This window comes from Stylophora pistillata, chromosome 9 (assembly GCF_964205215.1).
Source record: "Stylophora pistillata chromosome 9, jaStyPist1.2, whole genome shotgun sequence".
NCBI lineage: Eukaryota > Metazoa > Cnidaria > Anthozoa > Scleractinia > Pocilloporidae > Stylophora > Stylophora pistillata.
The window spans coordinates 31,599,562-31,623,960 of NC_142527.1; the positions used below are offsets into that span (position 1 = coordinate 31,599,562).

General features: G+C 40.0%; 2 protein-coding genes across 7 annotated transcripts in view; one reads left to right on the forward strand and one right to left on the reverse strand.

Moving 5' to 3' along the window:
- Positions 1-762: 762 nt before the first annotated feature.
- Positions 763-10,655, reverse strand: LOC111334420 (uncharacterized). Its single transcript, XM_022940141.2, has 6 exons — positions 10,351-10,655; positions 8,906-8,988; positions 3,306-8,382; positions 2,636-2,881; positions 1,972-2,374; positions 763-1,616 (listed from the first exon to the last, which is right to left on the reverse strand). The coding sequence occupies exons 1-6, from the start codon at positions 10,568-10,570 to the stop codon at positions 1,547-1,549; spliced, it is 6,099 nt and encodes a 2,032-aa protein (XP_022795876.2). The 5' UTR covers positions 10,571-10,655; the 3' UTR covers positions 763-1,546.
- A 732-nt stretch (positions 10,656-11,387) lies between these two features.
- Positions 11,388-24,399, forward strand: part of LOC111334427 (protein mono-ADP-ribosyltransferase PARP14) — a 38,210-nt gene continuing 25,198 nt past the window's right edge. The window contains exons 1-9 of one of the 6 annotated variants that reach the window (XM_088732392.1): positions 11,388-11,662; positions 17,058-17,148; positions 17,871-18,024; positions 18,206-18,394; positions 18,830-19,124; positions 19,210-19,468; positions 19,878-20,081; positions 22,502-22,660; positions 23,013-24,151. In XM_088732392.1, the coding sequence (XP_088588518.1) occupies positions 24,022-24,151 (130 nt within the window). In that variant the 5' untranslated portion in view covers positions 11,388-11,662; positions 17,058-17,148; positions 17,871-18,024; ... (4 more) ...; positions 22,502-22,660; positions 23,013-24,021. Of the gene's footprint in view, positions 11,663-17,057; positions 17,149-17,870; positions 18,025-18,205; positions 19,125-19,209; positions 19,469-19,877; positions 20,082-22,501; positions 22,661-23,012; positions 24,152-24,399 lie in introns of those variants that run through there. The other 5 variants (XM_088732393.1, XM_088732395.1, XM_088732394.1 and 2 more) reach the window with 5 other exon arrangements.

Below are 24,399 nucleotides of genomic sequence, written 5' to 3' on the forward strand. Positions count from 1 at the left end.
GGTTAACCCTAAGCATTTCTTTGAGGATAAGTTTTTTGCCACAGGAAATTACAGAATTTGTGCGATGAACCATTTTCTTTTTTGCTTTGATTTGCACAACATATCGTCCATGTTGTCCTACCACAAAAGGTTAATTATTGGCAGACCGTTACTTGTGACTACTTTTTTCACCGTATACCGTTAAATGGTGTGGGGTTCATATGTCGAAAGTCTCGTCGTGCGATGGTTTTTAGGCACCGAGCGATTTTCTCAAAATTTACTTTCATGCGAATGATACTTCCGGAAGCACTCGTTTAACTGCCTTTTCGCAGTTTCCTTGTGACAGTCTTTATTTTTTCACTGTTATTAGCCTCCATTTTGGTGCATAACATAGTTGAACAATTCATTTTTGTTTTCTTTTTAATACTTCCGAAGGGTTTGCATGAAAAATGCGGTCGGTAGGCCCATTCACAAGGTCACTTCTTTCACAATGGCGGGGGAGCTAGAAATACATGAATTCAAATGAATTCGGGGATTTTCTTTTCTTCCCTTTTTTTTTCTTTATTTTATTTATTTATTTATTTTTTTTTTTTGGCTGATCTGTTCAGTGACTGATTGATTACGTTCAGCGTGGTATTAATGTCTATTCTTGTAATGCTAGCACTTTCCAGCTTCCACGATGAGTTAATTTCAGTAGGATTTTCGTCCACGTGTATTGCGCAGGTATTATGATAAGGTGTCACGGATTTCAGCGTTATTTCTTAAAGACAATATGTACAGCTCTCAAGTTTAATTTGAGTTTATTAAAAGTCGGCACGGATGCACTTAGTCAATTGTATAAAACTTAGGCCTTTTCAGCATTGATATCAACCCTATGATCCATAAAACCCATTAATCTTACCTTTTCATTGGATTTGGCCCCAATTTTTGCAGCCTTGTTATGTTGTTTTCTATAAAGAAGCCTAAAATGACCCTAGAGAGACCTGGGTTATTTTAGACTTTTACGCTCAACTAACCCAGAATAGCATACAAGGCAATATTCTTACTATGTGGAAGATTAATAGGCTCTCCTGCCCAACCCTAATATACTTCATTATTAGCATAGTTCAAATTTTCTTCTTTCTCTTTACTTCCTTTTAATTACATAACCGTTTTTACAAATTGCGTTGAACTGGACATTGTGCCCTGTTGGTTAATGTTACTTAATGATACATTCTAAAAATGCTCAAAAGAACCAACGAGCTGAAGCCGACAGTAACAGAATGGATGCAAAAAAACTAAATAATTTTGTTTTGGTCGACCATGCATTGTCATTATATTCTTAGATTTTTTCAGCGAATGAAGTATTTAACTGAGAGATTTAAATTATATGTTTTTTCTGATTATGGTACTTTACTTTTCTTACTCATTCAATGACCTTAGATTTTGTGCCCTCTCTAACTCAGAATTGAAAATCGGGAAATCAAAGAAAAACTTTTTAAAATAATCCTCAACATTTATAAAGTAGTACACAAGATAACACATTTAATATCAGTTCAGTCACAGTTTCGCAAAACAGTAGTTTCTTTCACCAAATTCCTTTAGCTTCCAACTGTCCTTTAAGTCTTGCAAAATAGTCCATGTCTGGCTGACCATTTCTGCAAATTTATTTAGAATCAAAACTGAATAATTATGGAGAGAAAAAATTTCCAAGATTTGACAAAAAGTTGCTGAAAAGTACCTTAAAATCCAAAGAAAAGCAAAATATAACATGCTATCAAACTTGCCAACACCTTGCAAAAAATTTCGAGTAGAGCAGAAAATGTTTGCATTCGCTGAAGTTCGTTACAACTTAAAAAAATGCATTTGTGGACACTGCCATTCCAGGTCGCTAAATTGCGCTATTGTTTTTATCTTTTGTAATTGCCTCAAGGTTTCTTTTTAATCAAAATTACCTCGCCTTTTCCCAAAACGAAAGAGACAGGGCTGAGGGAATAACTGAGTCCCACTTACCTCAAATAACTTTCAGCTGTAGTTTTCAATTCCAATCCATCCAGCACCACCTGACCGGACTCGTTAGCAGCAGTTTGTGAAACAGTAAAAACTAATCGAGCGTCAAAAGCTTTTCGAAGTAATTTCAGAAGTTGCTTCCCCTCCTGTGTGTCAGGAAAGTAGGCCACGCATGATATGCCCTTGTATGATCTGCCTGGGTTTGGGTGTTCCGGGCTTTGAAGTCCACCATAAAAAGTGAAAGTTACAACAAATGTGCCATAATCTTCGAAACCAGGAAGACCTTCCGCATACTTTTTCCACATGATTTGCCCAGGGGGCTGGTTGCCTTGGGGGCTGACTGATTTGTAGGCGCTATTGAGATGTTCCACGAGTGGGATTGAGTTGGATGTGGAAGGATGAGTGTCTATGTGAAACGAAAAAGGGAATGAATAGATTGAAAGAGATATTAGTAAATATAAAGATCAAACGGAAAAATGGACATAGGACGGGACATATTCATAACAATTAAATGGAAACTGTAACGAGAAAATATTTAAACCTGTGAATTAATCAATATATTCCATAGAAAAGAGACTGAAAAATGAATGACAGCGGCCTTGTTTGGTCCATTACTATATTCTGATAATCAAACAATGCATCTTTCTTATTTAATTCTCTTACTCACCTTGAGTATCAAGGTTAGATCTACGTCTTTGCGTTGTAATGTCAACTCTTTTGGGATTTATGAAGCCATGTGCATCCGTGCAAGCGGGAAAGTCATCACTAAATGAGAAAGCTCTCTGGGTACAGTCTTCGCAGAACTTGTGCTCTTCACAAGTGTTTGAATTTTGGGGGGTTATTTGATCCACCGCTTTTTGACAGAGAGCGCAAAGGACGCGGGCGCTTTGCACCTTTGCAGTTTCTGCTGAAACTAAGAAACAGATATATGCATAATTAGATTAGAACTTAGAACACGTGACGACGTGTGAGTAAATATTTTTCCTCTTAAGATAACTCAAGATGGTTTCGTATTTCATCACGCTTAATTCTTTAATTGTCAACATGAAGACAAATTTTCGTTTGTTTCCTTTAAAATACGATGTAAAAATTGGAAAATAAGTAAACCATTTTGAGGCACCTTAATCATCAATATTTCCATCACTCTTTCTTGAAAATAACAAGTTTTCCAGGCTCGACGCTAAACCAGAGTATTTTCCCAACTTTGCGGCACACCCGATGCGTTTAATATAATGTAACTTGACACAGATGTTTTTTAAATTTTTAATTTTATTTCTACGACCAGCCAAAAGAGTCAGGCCTAAATTTGTCCAGGAAAACTAAAAACAATTACCTACCATTTTTTTCAGGCAGCGTTTGGGAACCGTTTTCGTCGTATTTCGACCCCACTGATGAACTGTTTTTATCTGTTGTTTCCAAAATATCAGGAGTTCCAAGTCCCATGTTTGATGCAAGGATGTTTTCGTCTTTCCCTCTGGAATTGTGCGGCATATTGGCATTGTTTTGAACGTCATTTGAGCGCGGAATGCTTCGTGCAGATGAATAATTTTCGTCGTGTAAATCAGGCAAATAGCTTTTTTCGTGTTTCTCCTGGTCTTCTGTTTTCGTTGCATTCTCCTCATCGTCATGTAAAAGTGTTAATCCTTGGTCACCCAGGTGAAGATCGGCATTCATAAGGGCCTCAATAGTGGGCGACATGAAACCCTCTAATACTCTGCCATCATTATGAAGAGAAGACGAGTTTGAACTCTTTCGAATTATTGTGTTTTTGCCCATTGATAATGCAGGTAGTTTTTGTCTTCTGTTGCGCTGACTGTGGTGTTGTCCTAGTTCTTCTTGTCCACGTAACGGGTCGACAGCCGTAGACTGTTGGAGTTGCAGCGAATGTTTCTTTCCAAAATCATGGCTTCCATTGACCTTTAATTCAAATTCATCCCTCTGGATTTCCTCTCCCATTTCCCTCTTTAAACTCTTTCCACCAGAAATACTTTTTGAGACATCTTCAAAAAGTTGAACCAAGCGTCTTCCAGACATTGCTCCCAGTATTTCGAACGCTCGAGCTTCCTCTGGCTGAGACGAATCATCTACTTCAATCGTCGTCATTTCATTATCCACAGCGGCTAGCCCTTCAATTGGTTTAATCGCGAATGAAGATGTGAGAATTTTCTCTTTGGGTGAAACCATGTGGGTTGTTTCAATTTCTTTCTCTGGCACTGAATCTGATCTAGAACTACTCGGAAAAGTGGCACCTTGACAAGGTATCTCCTTCGGCGTAGAGGATTCGTGTTCTATGCATCCATTGCCACTTGTCTCGGTGTTTTCATTTGCTACTGCTTCGTTATCTTTGTAAAGCTTCTGTCTGGTCACAAAATGTTTTTTTTGTTCATGTGGCAAAGAAAATTCTTCCAATTCTTTGGCAAATACACTGAAAATGGCGTCATCTTCACACACAATGTGGATATCAGTAACACCACTGTGCAATGGGCCAATGCCTCTACTAAACTTAGCAACGACACGAGTGATCACCTCTGCTGATACATGGTCTGGGATGGGATTCCACTCTTGCCCTAATGGGGGGAAAGCGACCGATCTGTGCCTGTGTCCTGATGCCAACAGCAGTCCGGTTTTAAGACATGCATGGATTTGGCGCTTTAGTTTTGTCTTATCCTCGTTATCGTCGGTCCATAGGGGCACAATAGCATGAAGGAGAGCTTTGCAAGGTAAATTACCACTATTGGTGACATGCACCTCACCATATTTCAGCGTATTTTGTCCTTGAGTTATCATAAGGCATTCATCTTTTACAGGTCTACCCCCTCTCTCTTGAATCTGCCATGACATTCCTTCTTTGTAACAAAGCGATGGTTTAGCAGGACATATAAGAACGTCTACATCGTGGCTTGTCACGTCTCCTTTAAGCAACATGACGGTGATACCAGTTTCTGTAGAAAACTTAATATGGCCGTTTTTCATCAAACTTGATGAGGACTTCAGATCTTCAATGCTTTCATCTGAATTTGGGCTCTCTGATTCTGGGCTGGCTTTTTCTTCGCATATTTCATTTTGCTGTGGCGCTTCAATCGAACTTTTTTCGTCTTTGGGTGTATTTCCTACGGCTTCTCCTCTATCACCCAGAGAAGTATTTTCCTTCTCTTTGACATTCCTGAGCCTGCTGTTCTCATCCACACGTTGCTTTTTCGGGAGAGATTCACAAGGTTTCGTTTCGTCTAGAGTTTGATGGCTGCTTTTACTTTCTGTGCCATGAGAAAATAAAGCGGACTGTAAGGCTGAATCCGTTTTAGAGACAGGCAACAAGGTAGCACTTTTAATTTCCATACAGAGGTTTCCCTTCAGTGAAGATGATTCTTTTGTTTTGGGTCCACTTCCACATCTTCTATTACTTTGATACGGGACTGTTTTGTTCTCAGCCTCCACGAAATATGGCTGTTGTGTGTCTGGAAGTGAAAGTCCTTTCAGTTCTTTGGCAAATACACTGAAAGTGGCGTCATCCTCACACACTATCCGGAATTCACTAACTCCACTGTGCAATGAGCCAACGCTTCTGCAAAACGCAGCAATGACACGAGTGATCACCTCTGCTGACGCATGAACTGGAATGGGATTCCACTCTTGTCCTAATGGCGGAAATGCAACCGATCTGTGTCCTGATACCAAAGTCAGCCCATGTTTTAGACAACCGTGAATTTCGCGCTTCACCTCTTTCTTGTCCTCCTTATCGCTGGACCAATAGGGAAGAATAGCATGAAGGACAACTTTGCAAGGCAAGTTACCACCATCAGTGAAAAATGCATCGCCAATTTTCAGCGCGTTTTGGCCTTGTGTAATCCTCTGGCATTCATCTTTTAACGATTGACCCCCTTTCTCTTGAATCTCTTTTGACAGCCCCTCTTGGTAACAGAGTGATGGGTCAGCAGGGCAAATAAGAACGTCTACATTATGGCTCGTTATGTCTCCTTTGAGCAACATGACGGTGATACCAGTTTTCGTGGAGAACCTAGTATGGTTGTTCCTCATCAAATTTGTTGAGGACTCTTGCTCTTTCATTTGTTCATCTGATTTTGGGCTCTTTGATTGTGGGTAAGCTTTTTCCCTAAAGAAATCCTTTTGGTGTGGCGCTTCAATAAAGTTTTTTTCGCCGTTGGAGTGATTTTTGACAGCTTCTTCTTCATTCTCCAGAAAAGTATTTTCCCTCTCATTGCCCCTCCCGAGCCTACTGAAATCATCACCATCGTGATTTTGATGATCGATTCCACTCTCTGTGCCATGATTAAGTGAGACTGGCTGTGGGGATGAATCCGTTTCGGAGGCAGGTACCAAAATAGCACTTTGTTTTTCCTGAACGGGTGTTCGTTTTACCGAAGAGAAATCGTCTTTTTTGCGACCACTGCCGCTGATTCTAGTGCTTTGAGATGCCACTGCTTTGTTCTCTGACTCCAGGATCATGAAACATGGTCCCTGTTTGTCTCGAAATGAGAATTCTTTCAATTCTTTGGCAAACACACCGAAAGTGGCGTCCTCTTCGCATAGTATATGAAAATCAGTTACTCCACTGTGCAATGAATCAGCTCCTTTGCTACACACAGCAATGACACGGGTGATTATCTTTGCTGACACACACAATGGAATGGGATTCCATTCTTGTCCTAATGGGGGAAAAGCAGCCGATCTGTGTCTTTGATCAGATGCCAAAGTCAGCGCATATTTTAGACAAACGTGGATTTGGTGCTGCACTTCTTTCTTCTCCTCCTGATCGTCGGTCCATCGGGGAAGAATAGCATGAAGGATAGCTTTGCAAGGTAAATTGCCACCTCTAGTAAAATATGCCTCACCAAATTTTGGCATTTCCTGGCCTTGAGTGATCCTATGGCAATCATCTTTTACAGATCTACCCCCTTTCTCTTGAATCTCCTTTGACAGCCCTTCTTGGTAACAGAGTGATGGGTTGGCAGGGCAAATAAGAACGTCTACATTATGGCTCGTTATGTCTCCCTTAAGCAGCAAGACGGTGATACCAGTTTCCGTGGAGAACTTAATATGGTTGCCCTTCGTCAAACCTGTCGAGGACTCCGGTTCTCGTATGTTTTCATCCGGACTTTTAGGACTGTTTGATAGCGGATGAGTTTGTCTCTCACAGAGTTCATTTCGCTGTGGCGCCTCAATCATACCGTTTTCCTCATTGCGGCGATTTCTTACGGCTTTTCGTCCATTGTCTTGAGAAGGGTTTCCGTTCTCTCTGACTATCCTTTGCCCATTGTTATTTTCTTCGTGAGCGTTTTTCGGGAGAGTTTCGAATGGGTTTGTTTCCTCTTGATTTTTATGTTTGCTCCCAATCGGTATGCCACGGGAAAATGAAGCTAGCCGTAAGGCTGACCCCACAGCATCACTAGAAACCTCCTTCGTAACTAGTCCTGCACTATCTGTTCTATTATTTGGGTCCTCGACGATAGTTTTCTTCTCTGCATAGGATTCAGAGGTCTCTAGATCAGTTTCCTCGCTATTTTTTGGAAATGATACGTCTTGGATGGGGGCTTCACCTTGGGTATCGATACGTTTGTCAACAGTACTAGGCTGGAAATTGTTATTAGGCAGTCTTTTGCCCTCTTTGTGTTTTCCTTTGATATCAATGTCTGCTAGACGTGTATCACTTTGTGCCATCATATTTGGAATTCCAGGGTCTCTAAACGTTTCTGCTCCTTCCCTGCTTGACCTTTGTTCCTTTACTCCTAGAATTTGAGAATTTTTAAATTCATTTTCAAGTTTCCTAGCTTCATCTGTTTTCTTTTTGCTCCCCGCTGTCGCTATTAAATCTTCTGCTTGATATCTATCACTGCTTTGGAATTCTGACTTCTCTGACTTATGTTTCTGCTTTCTGCTGAGTGTGCTCTCAGCGCCTGAGAATTCGAACGAAGGTACGACGGAACCATCAATAAATGACTCCAGGTGTACTGATTTGTCCCCTCCATTGTATGTCTCCTTGCTGTTTACCATGTTCATCCGGTGATTCAATCCTCGTCCTTGAGAATCCCTCATGTTTGCCTTCCCTGTCAAGTTGCTGTCAATGCTGGGGTTCTTTCGGCCGATGGCTGGCTTAGTTAAATTTGTCTCAATTTGGGGAGGCTGTCCCATAGCCTTCGGATCGCCAAACACTGACCTTTTGCAGTCTGTTTGCACAGTTTCCCTCTTTCTCTGATGAGTTTTGATCGGTTTAGTTTTCTGTAACAAGCTGTGGACTTTTGTAATTTGCTCAAATGTTCCAGACACCACAAAGCCGTCAAATATCGTTTGCCACTCTACCCCTGTTTCGTCTTTGATTGATTGTAGAATTTCTTCCAAGCTGGAGAAACTCAAACCTAATGATTGTGGATTGAGACGGCCGGCCACTTTGCCAAACACCTTAAAAGCATTGTAATGCAGGCAGTAGGTCAGGAGTTATTCGTATATTGACATATTACAAAGCTGTGCGATACATTGTGAATTGATTAATCAATATTCATTACTGGTTCACCGTTGATAACCGACTAGACAAATAAAGGGTTTCTTCAGCCTGTACAAATGTTTTGTTGATCCACTAGGAAGCTGGTTTGTATAAGGCTGCAAAAACGTTGTTTTTCATTTTCCTAAAATTTGATTTGTTTCTTTAAATAAGCAATTGATTATTACATCCTAGTCAAGCTTCTTCCTTGACTGGAAAAAAAGATGCAATTAAGAGAAAAAAATAGTGCGATTCGTAAATAAATCGCACCAATGAGAGCCAATCAGATCAATTAAGAAAGCTATACTGTAAGTATAACGAGGGAATGTGGTTATCTTTACCATTAGCATGGACTTCCGAGTTATCTGCCTTACCCGCAATATTGTGCTCCAATTTGGTTGTTACGGCATGCATACTATTTTAGATCTAATATGCGTAAAATACCTGGTTTGATGTTTGAACATTTCGTTCCACTGTGACCTGGACACCATCTATGTTGTGTGCCCTTTTCAAAACAGATTCCGCAACTGAAAGGGATTAAAGAGGGTAAGAATCTGAATGAACTGTTGTGCTACGTCGATGAAGGGCATTACGAGAAAATTTGGTTTCGTCAGCTAAGTTGATAATATAAATTAGCCACCATAGAGAATTTCAGTAGCTCAGTTTTCGAGCGTTAGCCCTTCGTCAGAGCAAATAATAGTGAACATAGTCTCTTTCGAACCGACCAGCCACCATCCCCCTCCCCCCTCCTTATCGGCCCTCTTTTTAATCTCATTGCTTAAAACGTCTGAGCAATAACAGTTAAACAGTTAGTAATGTAGTTAGCCAAACACACAAAGCAATATTGAAAACACTACGAAATTCGTATTAATTTCGACATTCTCTTGACTTTTAGAATATCTTGAATTTCTGGGCGGTTATGTTCATTGTAGCAAACATGTTTCCAGATAAGTTATATCTTCCATGCTTTATATTTTTATTTTCTGAGAGAGCGTGAAATGTACTTTTGTCTCATGACTGCGTGACACCTTTTGTGGCGATATTTCCAATTGTTTCTTATGTATGTAAATTCTGTCATGCACGGTGTTTGTAGTGAACCTGAATATTTCCCTAGCTGGTTCTAAGCAGGAAGATCATTCCCTTTCTATAAGTTACCTTCCTTCATGAAGGAATCGGATAAAGTTTCTTATGGGGCTATTATTTTTAGCTGCACTTGCGCCTCTCGCCTCAATACATGCAAGTTCGTTTTTGTTAAAAATACTCCTAAGAAGCCGAAAGATTTCACGAATTGCTACTGTATAAGGGAATCATCACTTCCAAGGACCTTATTAGCGCTGAAAGAGTTGGGACTTTCCCACGGAAAATTTGTAGCGTTTGTCTCGAAGTTCGTTTTCAAGAACTTCCGTCTTTGTTCCTACCTCTTCCCACCGAAGGCAATAACGATGGGATCTATTGCCCTTTAAAATGACAAGAAATCTTAAAACGTATATGTATCATAGATACCCACTCTGAGTAAAGAAACGGTATTTTTGAACAAGTGACTTCAAGTTTTTTATAGCCAACCGAACCATTTCGATCGACAGCTAATCTCCGTCAGTTCCCCCCTTCGCTCCTACTGAAGGCACTAAATATGGCGTTTATTGCCCCTGAATTGACTAGAACTTTCAAACTCTTTGTATCATACAACAACAAACATATACGTCTTTGTATCATACCAACTCTGAGTAAAGAAACTGTATTTTGGAGCAAATGAGTTTTCGATAGCTAACCGAACCCTTTCGCTATGGATCGACAATTAATCTCCGTGAAGGTATTGCAGTTTTAAAAATAAAGCTGATAAGGTTTGATGCTAACCGAAATGAGATTGAAAATTAATAGATCTAACCAACCTTCGTCTTTGTCAAATGTAACAACTGCAACACCTTCGCTTAGTAAGCGAACATCGTCAACTTCGCCTCCACCATTTTTTCGCCGCTGAAAGTAAATGATTATCGCCTCCTTGCTTGTCGAGGGCGATAGGTTTTTAACCAAGACACTTCTGTTAGCGGTACTTGTATCTCCAGCCTGTGGATTGCGTTGCCCATCGACGAAAACCTGCTTCGCTGCCATGTCGGATTGGTGCCTAACGAAAGGAACAGAAGTTATGACTATTTTCACTTGTTTTCCCCTGCACGCTTTCCAAGAATTTTTGATTCCAGTTCGCTGAAACTTCCGCAATAAAGAATCGTGTAAGGGCTGGGTAAGACCTTGACGGGGAGAGGGAAAAATGATTTGTCACTAATCTCAGCATTTGGTTGACGCTTCCTTTAAATTTTAAATGTAATGCCAATTGCTTTGACTAGGTTAGTTGATATTCAGTTTATGTACAAAGGAAATCGCTGTTATTTATCTATCTAAGTCGTAATTTTATGAAGCTAGCAATAACTTACTTTACCCCTAGTCCCCTAAAAGTGACATGCATGACAGGCAGTGACATCATCGAAACATCCTGTCGGGGGTTTTCCCGACGATTTCTAAGAATCGGCATTGTCGAGAAATTTCGCTTTCGCCTAATGCGGAAATCGGAAAGGTTATTTTCGGTTTTTAAAGCGTGGAAAGATTAAGTCAAACCGTTCTAAACACAACGAAAACCGGATCTTGCATGTCTGAGGTATTGTTAGAGAAATCCTATTGTACGAATGAACGAAATATTTCCAATCACCCAAACAATCTCGAGGTTGATTTATCATCATTGTTAATTACAAAGAAGGCAAGGCAGTATTGCAGAAATTTTCCAATGGTTTATGTGATATCACATTAAAGTTGCAAAGAAATTACATTTTCCTTTTCAAATAGTCTAATTTAAGGGACAAACATAGTTAGTTTTATCCCATCCAGCTCCAGTCTACCGTGCTGGTTACTTACGTGACAGGCGGTGACATCATCGCTACCCTTAGTCGGAAATTAACATCACACGGATTCTTGGAATTCGCGCTTGCGAGAAGTTTCTGTTACGCACGATACGGAACAAATCCGTCTCACATTTACCTCTCCAAGTGTAGTTACACATGCCTTCGTGAAAATGAACGAAGGTCGGATTTTATACTTTCGAGCTCTCGGTAGAAAGGTATCCAAGAACGAATTAATGATATATTTCCAATCACGTAAACAATCCGGAGGTGGAGATATATGCTCGGTGGAAATATATCGAAGAAAGCGACGGTAAGTTGGAATTTTATTCACTTAGTTCACGAAGTTAACCATAACTGTAATAAGTATTATGTTTAAAGAAGTTTGGATTAAAAGTAAATCGCTCTAAGTTCATGATTCCATACCCGCTCGTCTTAGTGTAACTTTTCCTATCAAATGTTTCCAGATGTCGTCGAATTCAGATCTTTTAAACAGCACCTCACACGTGCATCAGGAGGGCCAGGACAAAGAAACGTCTATGATGTTATAGATTTGATAATTTAAATCATATATAATGAGGCCTTTCAAAATCCAAAGCATAAGTATATCCCGACTGTCTGGGTCATGCGTGACATGGATCTTTCATGTTCTCACCAGCAGGCGCTCTTGTTTAATTGTGACTTGGCGGTCGGCCAAGTGTGTTTTAACTTCTCGTGAAATATCAATGATTATTTTGAAAGTTTTGCACGAATCATGTATGATTATTGTAAAGGGAACTTAATAGTGTTTAAAAACCCCATTTATTTCAATTTGATTTTACCAATAAGCTTTTTCTGTGACTCTCCGAGAATATAAACAACAGTGAACAATTTCGAATAATAAACAGTCCTGATGAGTGTTATCCAGCCCACGGTGATGAGGGTGTCATTTAAGAATGCATGTTCCTTTGTGTCCCGCTCTGTATCCAAATCAGAATTGTTCTTAACCCACCACCCTCTCTCATAAATAATGCCACCTTCTGTAGCAAACCATGTAACCTAGATAGTCCATATGATGCACGATCTTCGCAGTAGAGAGCGCTATTTATGCAATAGCGAAAATCAGACCTGAAAAAAATCAGGCCTGTACGGGATTCGAACCACTAACCTATGCGATACTAGTGCAGCGCTCTACCAATTGAGCTAACAAGCCAACTGGGAGCAGGCCGTTAAGTTGATTCGTAATAAACCCGTGATGATAAATCAGATATGATGAATATATGAAGTTCATATATTTTGAACTGCGGTTATAGATACGTATGATGCACGATCCTCGCAGTAGAGAGCGCTATTTATGCAATAGCGAAAATCAGACCTGAAAAAAAATATATATATATCAACTTCATATATTCATCATATCTAGATAGTCCATAAATTATGCAAAGGACATCAGTCTGTGAATGTTCCCTCTCAACAACTTCTCTCCGCAAGAAATTCGCGAATAGTGTTGTTAAAGATATCAAAGCCAGCAAGTCTAACTACTTAAAGAATTACTTTCTGTGTAGCAGGAATAAGATTAAAAAAATCTGATCAGGAATTAGATCAATCATAAACATTAGTAAAGTTAAGCTGACTATATCCACCCTTTTAAAAAGTGGCTAATCTATTGACAATCCCTATGCTATTGCCAACATCTTTAACAATTTCTTTGTTAACGTGGATAGAAACACTGATGTAGATATTCCACAGGAGATTTGCTGTCCTACCTCTCTCTTAACTCTTAGACAGCAAGCCAGGCATACATAAGCATACATAGGTGTAAAAACACCTACTACCATTGTTATTTGTTTCTTGTTGGAATTAAGAGACAACATTATGTAATTGTGTACATTGCAAGGCTGTTTGATGTGACACCTATTGCAGCCTAAAACTACGGTGGCCCATAGGGGCCATGACACATTTTTTTTATCGCGCGATAAATGGAAATCATCGCGCGATAAATGGAAATTATCGCGCGATAAATGAAAAATTATCGCGCGATAAATGGAAATCATCGCGCGATAAATGGAAATTATCGCGCGATAAATGGAAATTATCGCGCGATAAATGGGAATTGTCGCGCGATAAATAGAAATTATCGCGCGATAATTTTTATTATTATCGCGCGATATTATTATTGTCGCGCGATAATTTTTATTATTATCGCGCGATATTATTATTGTCGCGCGATAATATTTATTATCGCTCGATTATTTATCATTTATCATGTGATAAATGGAAACTTGTCAGGTCACGTAATCGGCTGTTGTTTCCGTGGACGACAATATAGAGCTTTAGATTCGAGTGCGAGAACGAGGACGAGTACGAGTTTTAACCGCGCGAGATCTGGCACTAGTATCTCGTACTCGTAGTCGCGCTCACGAAATTTGTAACTTTAGATTGTAAACAAATGTATCGATCCGAGTGCGAGGGTTTAACTGTAACAATCTCGCCATGTTTAGCCAAAAAAACTATCCCATTAGCATCCGTTTACCTCCTTTGCGATTTATGAAATCACAACGATGAGATGGCAACATCCTTACAAGCAGTATGAAAGGATTGACGATGTTTTTGACGCCATTTCTCCTGAAGAGTTTGCAGCCGAGCTCAGGTTTGGCATCACAGGATTGCCTCTCCTTCTTCGGGCATTAGCAATTCCAGAAATGTTTACTTGTGCCAATGGCACAGTATGTTCAAGAACGAAAGGACTGTTGATTTTATTGAAACTTTTTTCTTACCCATGTCGTCCCTCGCATATGATTCCTCGCTTTGGTCGGTCAGTGCCCAAGCTGAGCTTAATCTTGAACGAGGTGATCAGCTTTATTTACAAACCATAGATACTTGCTCAGAGATCTCGATCAACCCTGGCTGAGTAGCCAACATCTGGAAGACTTTGCTCTTGCTGTCCATGGAAAGGGAACAGCTCTTGAGAATTGCAAGGGGTTTGTAGACCTGACAGTTCGCCCAATTTGTCGCTCAGGTGAGAACCAGCGTGTACCCAGTGGGCCCAAAAGGGTACATGCCCTAAAGTTTCAATCATTTGTTGCGCCAAATGGTGAATAGCCAATTTGTATGGACCAGTTGGTAAGCTAATACGATTATTTGCATCGTTCTGCTGTAATGCCTCCCCTTATTTAAGCCCCCAAATTTGAAACTGAATTGAAGTGTCACCACCGTAAATCCTCGAATTAGCGCCTCCTCGAATAAGCACCCCCTTCGAATAAGTGCCTCTCCTATCGACCAAAAATTTTAAAAAAGTACCCCCCTAAAATAAGTGCCCCCTCCCCTCCCCTCATTTTGTGGATGAGTACTGAGACAGCAAAGGATGCATAGTTTTCATGTAGTATTAGATTTGTACATTGCACTAATGGTGAGTTAAACTCTGGGATCAGTTTTTATGTCAATAAATAGTTAATTTTGTTTATGTGTAGATGATGTTTTAAAAAAATTGGTTGTGTCAGGCCACCATTTGGGAAAAATTAAATAAGCACCCCCTCTCAATTAAGTCCCCCCCTTGAATAAGTACCCCCATTTTCTCATAAATTTGAATTAAGCTCCCTGGGTGCTAATTGATTTGAGGATCTACGTTATCTACACCTAGAGGAGTGGGCTGGAAAGATCAAATCTATCAGGAAACATTTTTGGTAGTCAGCCCCTTGGTAAGAGCTTGGACAAGTGCAACGGATTACCGGACAGAAGTTGACCTAGATGACATTGATGTGATTGATGGTGAATGCTGCGACTGAACAAGCCCCACAAATTGTGTGGAGGAATGCAGAGAACTGATTGATATAATTATGTAAGAGCAACAGTTGCAAGTGCCTTCCACTGCTCTAGAAGCCCGTAACCTTTTCGTGGATTTCGTTTATCTCATCGACAACAGTTGGTTCAGTTCTTGTATTATGTTTTTTTTGAAGGGGAATGAATTACACCCGAAAACCTAGCCTCATGTGTCCCTAATGCCACCCTCTCTTTGTGTGCGAGGCCTTTCTGGCAAAAGAGGACCGACAGTTATCGCGCGATAATAATAAATATTATCGCGCGATAATAATAAAAATTATCGCGCGATAATTTCCATTTATCGCGCGATAATCTATCATTTATCGCGCGATACAAAAAATGTGTCATGTCCCTTATGGGCCACCGTATAAAACACCCACAATGATTCCCGATTTCCATTGCAGTGAACCGTTCAGACTGAAAGTCATGCGTGACTGAATCTCTTAAAATGTCCTTGAGATACATCATCGCTCCTGGACGTTTGTTTACTTTCTGGACCAAGCGTTTCAACTTTATACCACAAATTAATGGTCATTATAAAAGTTCCGAAAGGATTCAGATTACGAAGAGACCACTCCATTGTTTAAAACTCCCTTTAATCTTAAACTAATTTTCCCAATAAGCTTTCTGAAATACTACGAGAATATTCGCACAGCAGTGAACAATTTTTTAACAGTGATCGAAAAACAGTCTGTGTTGTTCCATGGCCGAAATCAAACAAGAAATACACTGGATTGTAAACACAACTGGATGGTTTATTCCGCCATCAAGAAAGCACACCACAAGAACACTTGCATGAAATCGAGGCATGGTATCGTAGGGTACCCAACACTACACAGTCTCTATGAATGTTATAATTTGGATATATCAACAAAGTTGAAATGGTAAATTGGCCATCGTAACGATTACAAAAGCTGACGTTTCGAGCGTTAGCCCTTCGTCGGAGCGAATAGAGGAATTGTGGGTTGTGTGTGCTTTTAAAGGCAGAAAATGGAGATACGTTATTGGTGGGAACATGGCAACGAGAAAAACATGAATAAATTAGTGGAATGAAAAGCGTTCGTTGATCCGTGTGGAATTTAGACTGCCGGTTTGAAAGATGAGCTTTTCATTCCACTAATTTATTCGTGTTTTTCTCGTTGCCATGTTCCCACCAATAACGTAGCTCCATTTTCTGCCTTTAAAAGCACACACGACCCACAATTCCTCTATTCGCTCCGACGAAGGGCTAACGCTCCAAACGTCAGCTTTGTAATCGTTACGGTGGCCATTTTCAACTTTGGCCATTTCAACTTTGTTGATATATCCAAATTATTTCGTTACCCCCACCGACGCAGCCCCAAACAATTTATTTTGAAACTATCAGCCTTTATCTATGAATGTTATATCCTCAGTGACAAACGGGTCGTTTAAGACATATCTATGCTCCTCTGTCTGCCGCTCTCCATCTAAATTATAATTTTTCTTACCTTACCATTCCTCCATAGATTCTGACACCCTCTCCAGCAAGCCACGTCGCCTGAAAACTCTTATTTGCAAGGCAAATGATGGATGAGTGATCCTAATGCCTCTCTACTGTTGTAGAATTAAAAGCTGTTTAGTCTATGAATGTTATGTTTCATCAACTGTTGAAAGGGTGATTAAAATAACTGCACAATTAACATGAGATGCGCCATAGTCAATCACTTCCCTGTTCTCCTCTTGGTGTTATGTTTAACCACTTATTCCATTCATTGTAATCATCGTCCAACCATTGGTCGTACATTTCCATCAGTGAATGCACTTAGCCATTTAACTTTCGGCCAATTTCCTCAGAAATCACATTCAATATACAGCATGCATTTTAATTGGTGTGTTCTTTGTTCACTGTGTTCAGTTATTCATTTCCTGTTTCTGACTCGTTTTGGTAGAGCGTCACATATTATAAATGGGACAAAAGTGGAAGTTTCATACCATACATTCACTGAGGAGTTCCAGTCAGAGGACCAATCAGTTGAACAGGTCAGATCCTCGGCTGAACCTTTGAGCAGTTCACCGAGTCTTATGTCGCATGTCGGGACATGCACGGCTGAGTCAAAGATTCCCTTTTTAATTTTCAAACGCTCGACTCACTTGTATAGGACAATGCTTCGAATTCATAAATCATATTTGATATTTCCAATAAATTTTCCTGTGTAGATTAAGCGTCACCCATTGTTCATAGTGTTCAAAGTGTTGAGGGGTTTTTCTTCAAGCCGGTTAATTAACACTGAACACAATGAACACTATGAACACCGCTTATGGGACCTCTCAAGCATGCAAGTAATTTTGTAATTATATTTATAAAATTCCCCTTCTATACATTGTAAACCTTACCAATTCAGTCCATGCTGCTATTAAGGTATTGAATAAACCATTCTTCTTATTCTTCTTCCTCTTCCTACCATCGTTTGTTTGGTGTTTTAGTTTCGCCGTAGTCCCCCCCCCCCTTGAACACTATGCACTCCGCCTATGGGATCTCTCACCGCTGTCTGTGAAGCCTGGGAGCGGGCTCTCGTGTTTGGGGTTCGCCGTAAGGGTCCTCTCCTCAACCCCCCTTTCCCGACACAGCTGCCTATTACACACGGCAGCCGCTTAGGGAAAAAGTTATTGAGACCCTTTTAGCCTATAAACCATAAGATTTCACCTTATCTTCTCAAGCAAGTTTTCTTAGGTTACACTTATCCTCTCTCGCGCTCTTGCAGACCCGCGTTATTATCGTTCGTGGAATGTCTCAACATACAACAGAAGATACTGTTTTGAATTACCTTGAGAACTCAAGGCGTTCTGGAGGTGGGTTTGTAGAAGAAGGGAAAATCGAAGGCAGTGTGGTACGAGTGAGGTTTCAGTCATCTGAAGGTAAATGATTTACAATACTGACCTTTATATAAAACAATACCAAGTTTTCATTCCTGATAGTTGAGAAATTATCAATCGTTTCTGTTTTTAAAAAAAGATAAGTGTAATTACTATTGCTGTTGGATTAAGACTTATAATCTAAGATTTCCTATACACTTACCTGATTTCGTGTTCGCTCTAGTGGCACAACATGTTGTCGAGCACGATAAGCATATCCTTAACGGTGCTACACTAGATGTTAGTCTCGAGCTACCTGAGAGGGCTTAAAGTACAAGAAAAACCATTAAGACAACTGGCCTTGCTGCAAAAAACTACAGAAGACTCGATTACCAACTACTTTGAGAATGAGAAGCATTCTGGGAGTGGAGAGGTAGAAGCCGTGGATTTTCTACCCGAATAAAATGTGGCTTCCTTGACATTCAAAGATGTTGATCGTGAATAACTAAGTTTAGGCTGAATTTTATCTTGAACTCTAATAAGGGCTCCTATTGTCGTGAATAGAAGCCATCATGCAAACATATGTCACAGATTAAGAAAAATTCTCTCTCGGTTCTATTGCCTTGACATTTTGAACAAATAAAGCATTATTTGTTGATCCAATACCAAATTCTCTGAACAAACATCGTAAACATTGCATGACAAACATTCAGGAATTTTACTAAAAGATCTTGGTAGTGAAAGGGTCAACGAACCTGCTGAGCCTCCTTCAAGTTTAAGTTTTTCTTTTCTTCTTCTTCTTTTTCATCATGTTGAATTTTTAAGCGTGGACTATTAACTATAGAAGGTTTCTTGGTTTCTCTCACAGTGGTAATCATTTGCTCCATTTTAAGCTGTAAAAAGTGTGTTGGAACATGGTAAGCACATCCTCGATGGAACCACACTAAATTTCATGCCCATCAACACAGCAACTGACTCGCTCGACAAGTAAGAATGGAAGAATCAAGAACAATAGAGGTTACTGGACTTGCTCCGAAAACAACTGGTGATGCAATTTTGAACTTTTTTTAAAACAAACTACGCACTGGGCGAGGAGAGATAGAAAGTATCGATTATACTCCAGACCGAAGAATTGCTTTTTATCACCTTCACAGCGGTTGAAAGTGAGTGCGAGTAAACTTAATTGTTTGAGCTTACCTTGTTAAAAATGTTCTGTCTTATAATGATAAACATTTGTCACTATTCAAGCTGCGAAAAGTGTCCTGGAACACGGTGAGCATACCCTTGAGGGAGCCACACTGACTGTCACAGCACGTAACACTGCAGTTGAATCATGCAACGAGGACAAAACACAAGAGCCACGAACCATTGAGGTGACTGGACTTGCTACGAAAACAACCAAAGACGCTATTCCGAATTTCTTCGAGAACAAGCGAGGGAGAGATAGAGAGCGTCGATTTTAATTCAGACCAAGCAAGGGCTGTAATCACCTTTACCAAAGCCGAGAGTAAGTCTCCAGTAAATTTCATATTCCTAATTTTATCTTAGTGTCGTGTACTAATGCATGCTTCTGTGGCTTCACTTCATTATACGAGGGGGTCCTCTCTTGACTACCATAATATAGGATCACGAGAAATAGCACCATTTTGCAATTATTTTATAAGATTCAGATTAAACTAACCTCTTCGATGGTTTTTTTTTTCTGCCCAATCAAACCGAACGGCCTTACGGCTTGTCTTTGTAATGATTATTACCTGAAAAACAGAAATTGTGCTGATGGTAATTATTTCACAAATTAGTATCCCATACTGTTGTGCGATTTTTTTAATTTTTGCCTAATTTTCTTTTTATTCTCACCTTTGTTTGTGTGTTGGCCTGTTTGACTAAAGTCATCTGCACTTTCTTCTTACCTTAAGGCTCTCTTGGGGTCCTCAGAAAAGGAAACCTTACTTACGATGGAGCGAAACTCACGATTACCCTCAACCAACCCTCAAGGAAACTACCTGTGGACACAAAAAGACTCTTTGTTAAAGGCCTTAGGGAAAAAACTACCTCAGACGCTCTTCAACCTTACATGGTAGTAGCAAGTGGAATAGATGTCCTGACTGCTGAGTTTGAAGGTGAAGCATGTGCAATAGTTACCTTCAATGAAGACTACAGTAAGCTTACATTACTAACAAAACTAACCAGAATGATAACAAGAAGGGATAAATTGTCATATTTCCTCGATAAGCGCCAACGCTCTAATAAGCGCCCATCCCTGAAGCCATGATATCAAGCAAGTGTCCCCCTCAAATAACCACCCCCTCTCCTTCCCCCTCACTCTCTTTTCTCGAAATTAAACGTAGGGATACATCGAAAACTTGTTGTAATTGCCACATCATTTAAGCTTCAACTGTAGCGGAATCAGTACTGGTTAATAGTTTCTTAATAAGCGCCACCCTCCAGGATTAAGCGCCCTCCTTCAAATACGCGCCCCTCCTTTCTAGCCGAAGTTCTTGATGAGCGCCCGGGCGCTTATTCGAGGAAATGCGGTATCCTAATTTAGTAGAAGTGGAGTTTGCATTGTGCTTACATAACTCTGTTGTCCCCATGCGTACCTTTCACAGTGTTTCTTAAGTTAGTACTTTTCATCGAGTGGTAACTCTTTGTAGCCGGTGAATTTAATAATAATGATAATAATAATAATAATAATAAAGTCTTTTTTAAGCACTCTAAACAACAAACGTGTTTAGTTACAATGATATGAACTCAGCAAATATAAAACTAATTAACTAACTAAATTACTAACTGACTGACTAATAAGAGAACAAACATCTATTAACAAAAGTCCTCTTGAAACGTTCAGTTCTGACAAGCGGGAGAATATAATTATGGCGCCTCTTACGTAGCGTAACCATTGGTCACTCTGGTGGCAAAAGGTCATCTAAAGCTGTTGTAAAATCGCTGTCGGTGATCTTGGCCCACAACTTCTTATCTTTTAGAGTAATAAATTAAATATTTTCAATAGAAAAAAGCTCCTTACAGTAACCAAGCTTAAAAGCTCTCTTAAACAGCCTGTCTATGCGACTCAGATACTTATGATAATACTCGCAGCCCCATACTTCTACAGCATATGTAAATATAGGTACAATAAGACTGATAAAAAGAAGATGAAGATGATCCGGCGGCAGTCCATAGAATTTACAAACACGTAAGATGTACAGACGACTACTGGCTTTCGATATAATATTACCAAAATGTAAATCCCTGTTACACGGATCAGATTGAAAAGTTGCACCCAACAACTTCAGACATGGTTTACGCTCCATAGAAACCAGAGGAGCAGGTAAAGCCTTAGTGGAGTTGCCCCTAAGAAGCATCTCCCACGCTTTCTTGAAGTTTAGTTGCATACGGTTAGCAGATGTCCATGCGACGGTCGATCGGACCTCCTCAGCTGCCGAATTGCCGTTGTTAGCCCGCGGTTTTACTGGAATACTTAATCTTAAATCATCAGCATATTTCACAAGCAAATTCTGATTTGGTAAAATGGCCTTAATATCGTTGACTATAATAGAAAATAGTATAGGGCCTAAAACTGGCCCCTGATTGTAAAAAACCAATATTCCAATTGGTCAAGTATGGATTTATGTCAAGTGTTTTCAACTTAGAGCAGAGGATATCATGAGGGACCGAATCAAAAGCTTTGCTGAAATCAAAAGAGAAAATTCTAACATAATTAAAAACCGACTCAAGCCATTTCAGCCATGCATATTGACACTTAATTAAGGCCATAGTCGTATTGTGGCCTTTGCTGTATGCAAACTGGTCGAAGCTAATGAAGTTATTCATATATTGAGATAATTCTTCTCTGTATACAAGACGTTCAAAAGCCCTCATTATTACATTAGTCAGCGAAATAGGCCGCAACTGTGTGCAATTTTTAAAGGTGGGCTCTTTAGGCAAGGGAGTTATGTCGGCCAACTTCCAAAGATCAGGTACAATGTGGTTTTCCAAAGAACAGTTGAAAATATGGGTAACAACAGGAGCGAGGTCGTACGCAAACTCTATCCAAAACCAGTACGGGATTCCATCTGAACCAGAGGCAGTTCCTTTTAATTTCAGTAGACTCCTGGTAACACTGGAGACCGTTAAAACAGGCATCTCGCTTGATTCCGGGATAGTGACAGTGTCAATGGGTTTATAACGGGGATCAGTGATAATGGAACAGAAAAAAATTATTGATCTCACTCGGGGAGATAATTGAGCTTACTTGCGAGTTGGTATACTTCCTTCCAAATTTCTAAGGCTCTTGCTGTTACGGCCTGATCTTTTGAAATTAATGGGCTCGGTTACAATCTTTAAATCCTGTTTTCAAATAGGACAAATAACACTACACTAGTATACGATCGCACGATCAAAGTGATATTGATCTGATATGCAATTTTAAATTATCTAAATAACAGTTTGACTGCTCTAATAGTCCTAGTGTATTCCTAAGATGCTAATTTCATGTCTCGTTTTGAAGTATTTTAAAGATTTTTGCTCTTGATTTTTATAGATTACAAATCTGATACAGAGAGAATTTCCATAAAGCCACTGGAAGGCAAAACCTCAGAAGTGGAGCAATTTCCGGTTTGTCACTGTGTGCAAGTATCAGGTTTCAACAATGAAACAACCACTAAGGGTTCTTGTCATTGGTGATATGTGTACTGAAAAGGTGAGTCACATTATGTTCTTCGAATTAAAGTGATTCCAGTCAGATAGATTAAAGGTAATGCTACCGAATATTTAACTATTAAGACCTTCGATTAACGTAAAGAACTAGGAGGCCTTTCATTTAATAGTTCCACGTTCAAATTTATCACGTAAAAGCCCTTATACATGTGGTCATAACAGTCGGTTCTTGAAAATTTCCAAATTAATCAAGCATCCTCAATTTGGGATTTGCATAAAGCATAAAGCTTTTATCCGGCCCCTTTAAACAGCCCGAGTCCACCACAGGAGCTATGTCGGCGAAATTTCTATCGGTTGTTAATGAACTGAATTTATATTTCGCTGGTTTTCTTCAGGTTGATGTTATCGTCAACTCAACCTCGTCGGATCTGGATCTTAGTAAGAACGCAGGTGCTAAGACCCTACCTGCTGTTGCTGATCCCAAGCTACAACAAGAGTGTAACACGAGTGGTAAGGTACGTAGATACCGGAAGGATTGCGGTTACGAGCGAAGCAAATCTGGCGTGTAAGCACGTTTTTCACACTTCATATGCCGGATGGGAGAACGGAGCGGGCGAGAAGGTAAGCACAAATATGTGCTTGCAATGAAAATAGACGAGGCCCATGACCATGCAAACAAATTCCAACAAGTTCTAAGCGAAAAACAAAACAGGAATGATATTGCAAAACGCCTTCAAACCGTTTCTGAGTTAACAAATTCACTATCGCTAATATTATCTGAAAGGTACAAGTAAGGTGAAGATTACACATCTCATCTATAAATACTTCAGAATATCATCAAGAAGTGGCTCGAAGAAGCTCAAAGGAGGAGTCTCTTGACTTTCCATACCTGTAATTGGGACTAGGAACCTCAATTTTCCCCTCGATCGTGTGGCTGCAGCTTCCTTTCATGAAGTTTTATCCTTCAGTAAGAAATATCTAAGCAGCTCTTTGAAGGCAGTCCATTTGGTCGTGTATGATAACGATTCGCAATCAGTGCAAGCCTTCCAGACGGAACTGAAAAAAAGAGGTGGTGTAGGCCCACTCCCACAGCAGTCGCCAGCTGGAATAAAGAGACGTCGGGGTCTGCGTAGTGGTAGCACCAAAAGACCCTATATCGATACGCCACATGCTGATGTCGATGTTACCTCGGAGGAAAAGCCTGTAATTTTGGATCCCTTACAACCTGAAATAGGTATTGACAATGTTGTCGTTCAAGCTAAGAGTGGTAACATTACCAAAGAAGTAACCGATGCAATTGCAACCCAGTCGAACAGCGAGCTCGATGTTGCATTGCGCAAGACGTCTCCTGTTACCATCGTCAAGATTGAAAGGGTGCAACACCCTGGGCTGTACCGGCAATACATGGTTAGAAGGGACCAGATGGAACATAAGAGTAGCAGCAACGAAAAGCTACTTTTCCATGGAACAGCTGGAGCCAGCCTCCCAACCGTCAGCAAACACGGTTTCAAAAGAAACTACTGCGACAAAAATGGTAATGATATCGATAAAGTTGATTGTTATTGAAAGTTGTATACTTACATGAATTTTCTACATGGTATACCTCGGAGGCTCTGGAAAAGTTGTAGTGCAATACTATTAATCACCTCAAATTAGCTTTGCAACGATTCGTACTACCATATAAAAATCGAAGGTCATCTGTCAAAAACCTTTCGTTCTCCTTAAAGGGAAATGTTTCTTCAGTGGTTATCCTTGCCGAGTAAATAAAAAATTTATCACCAT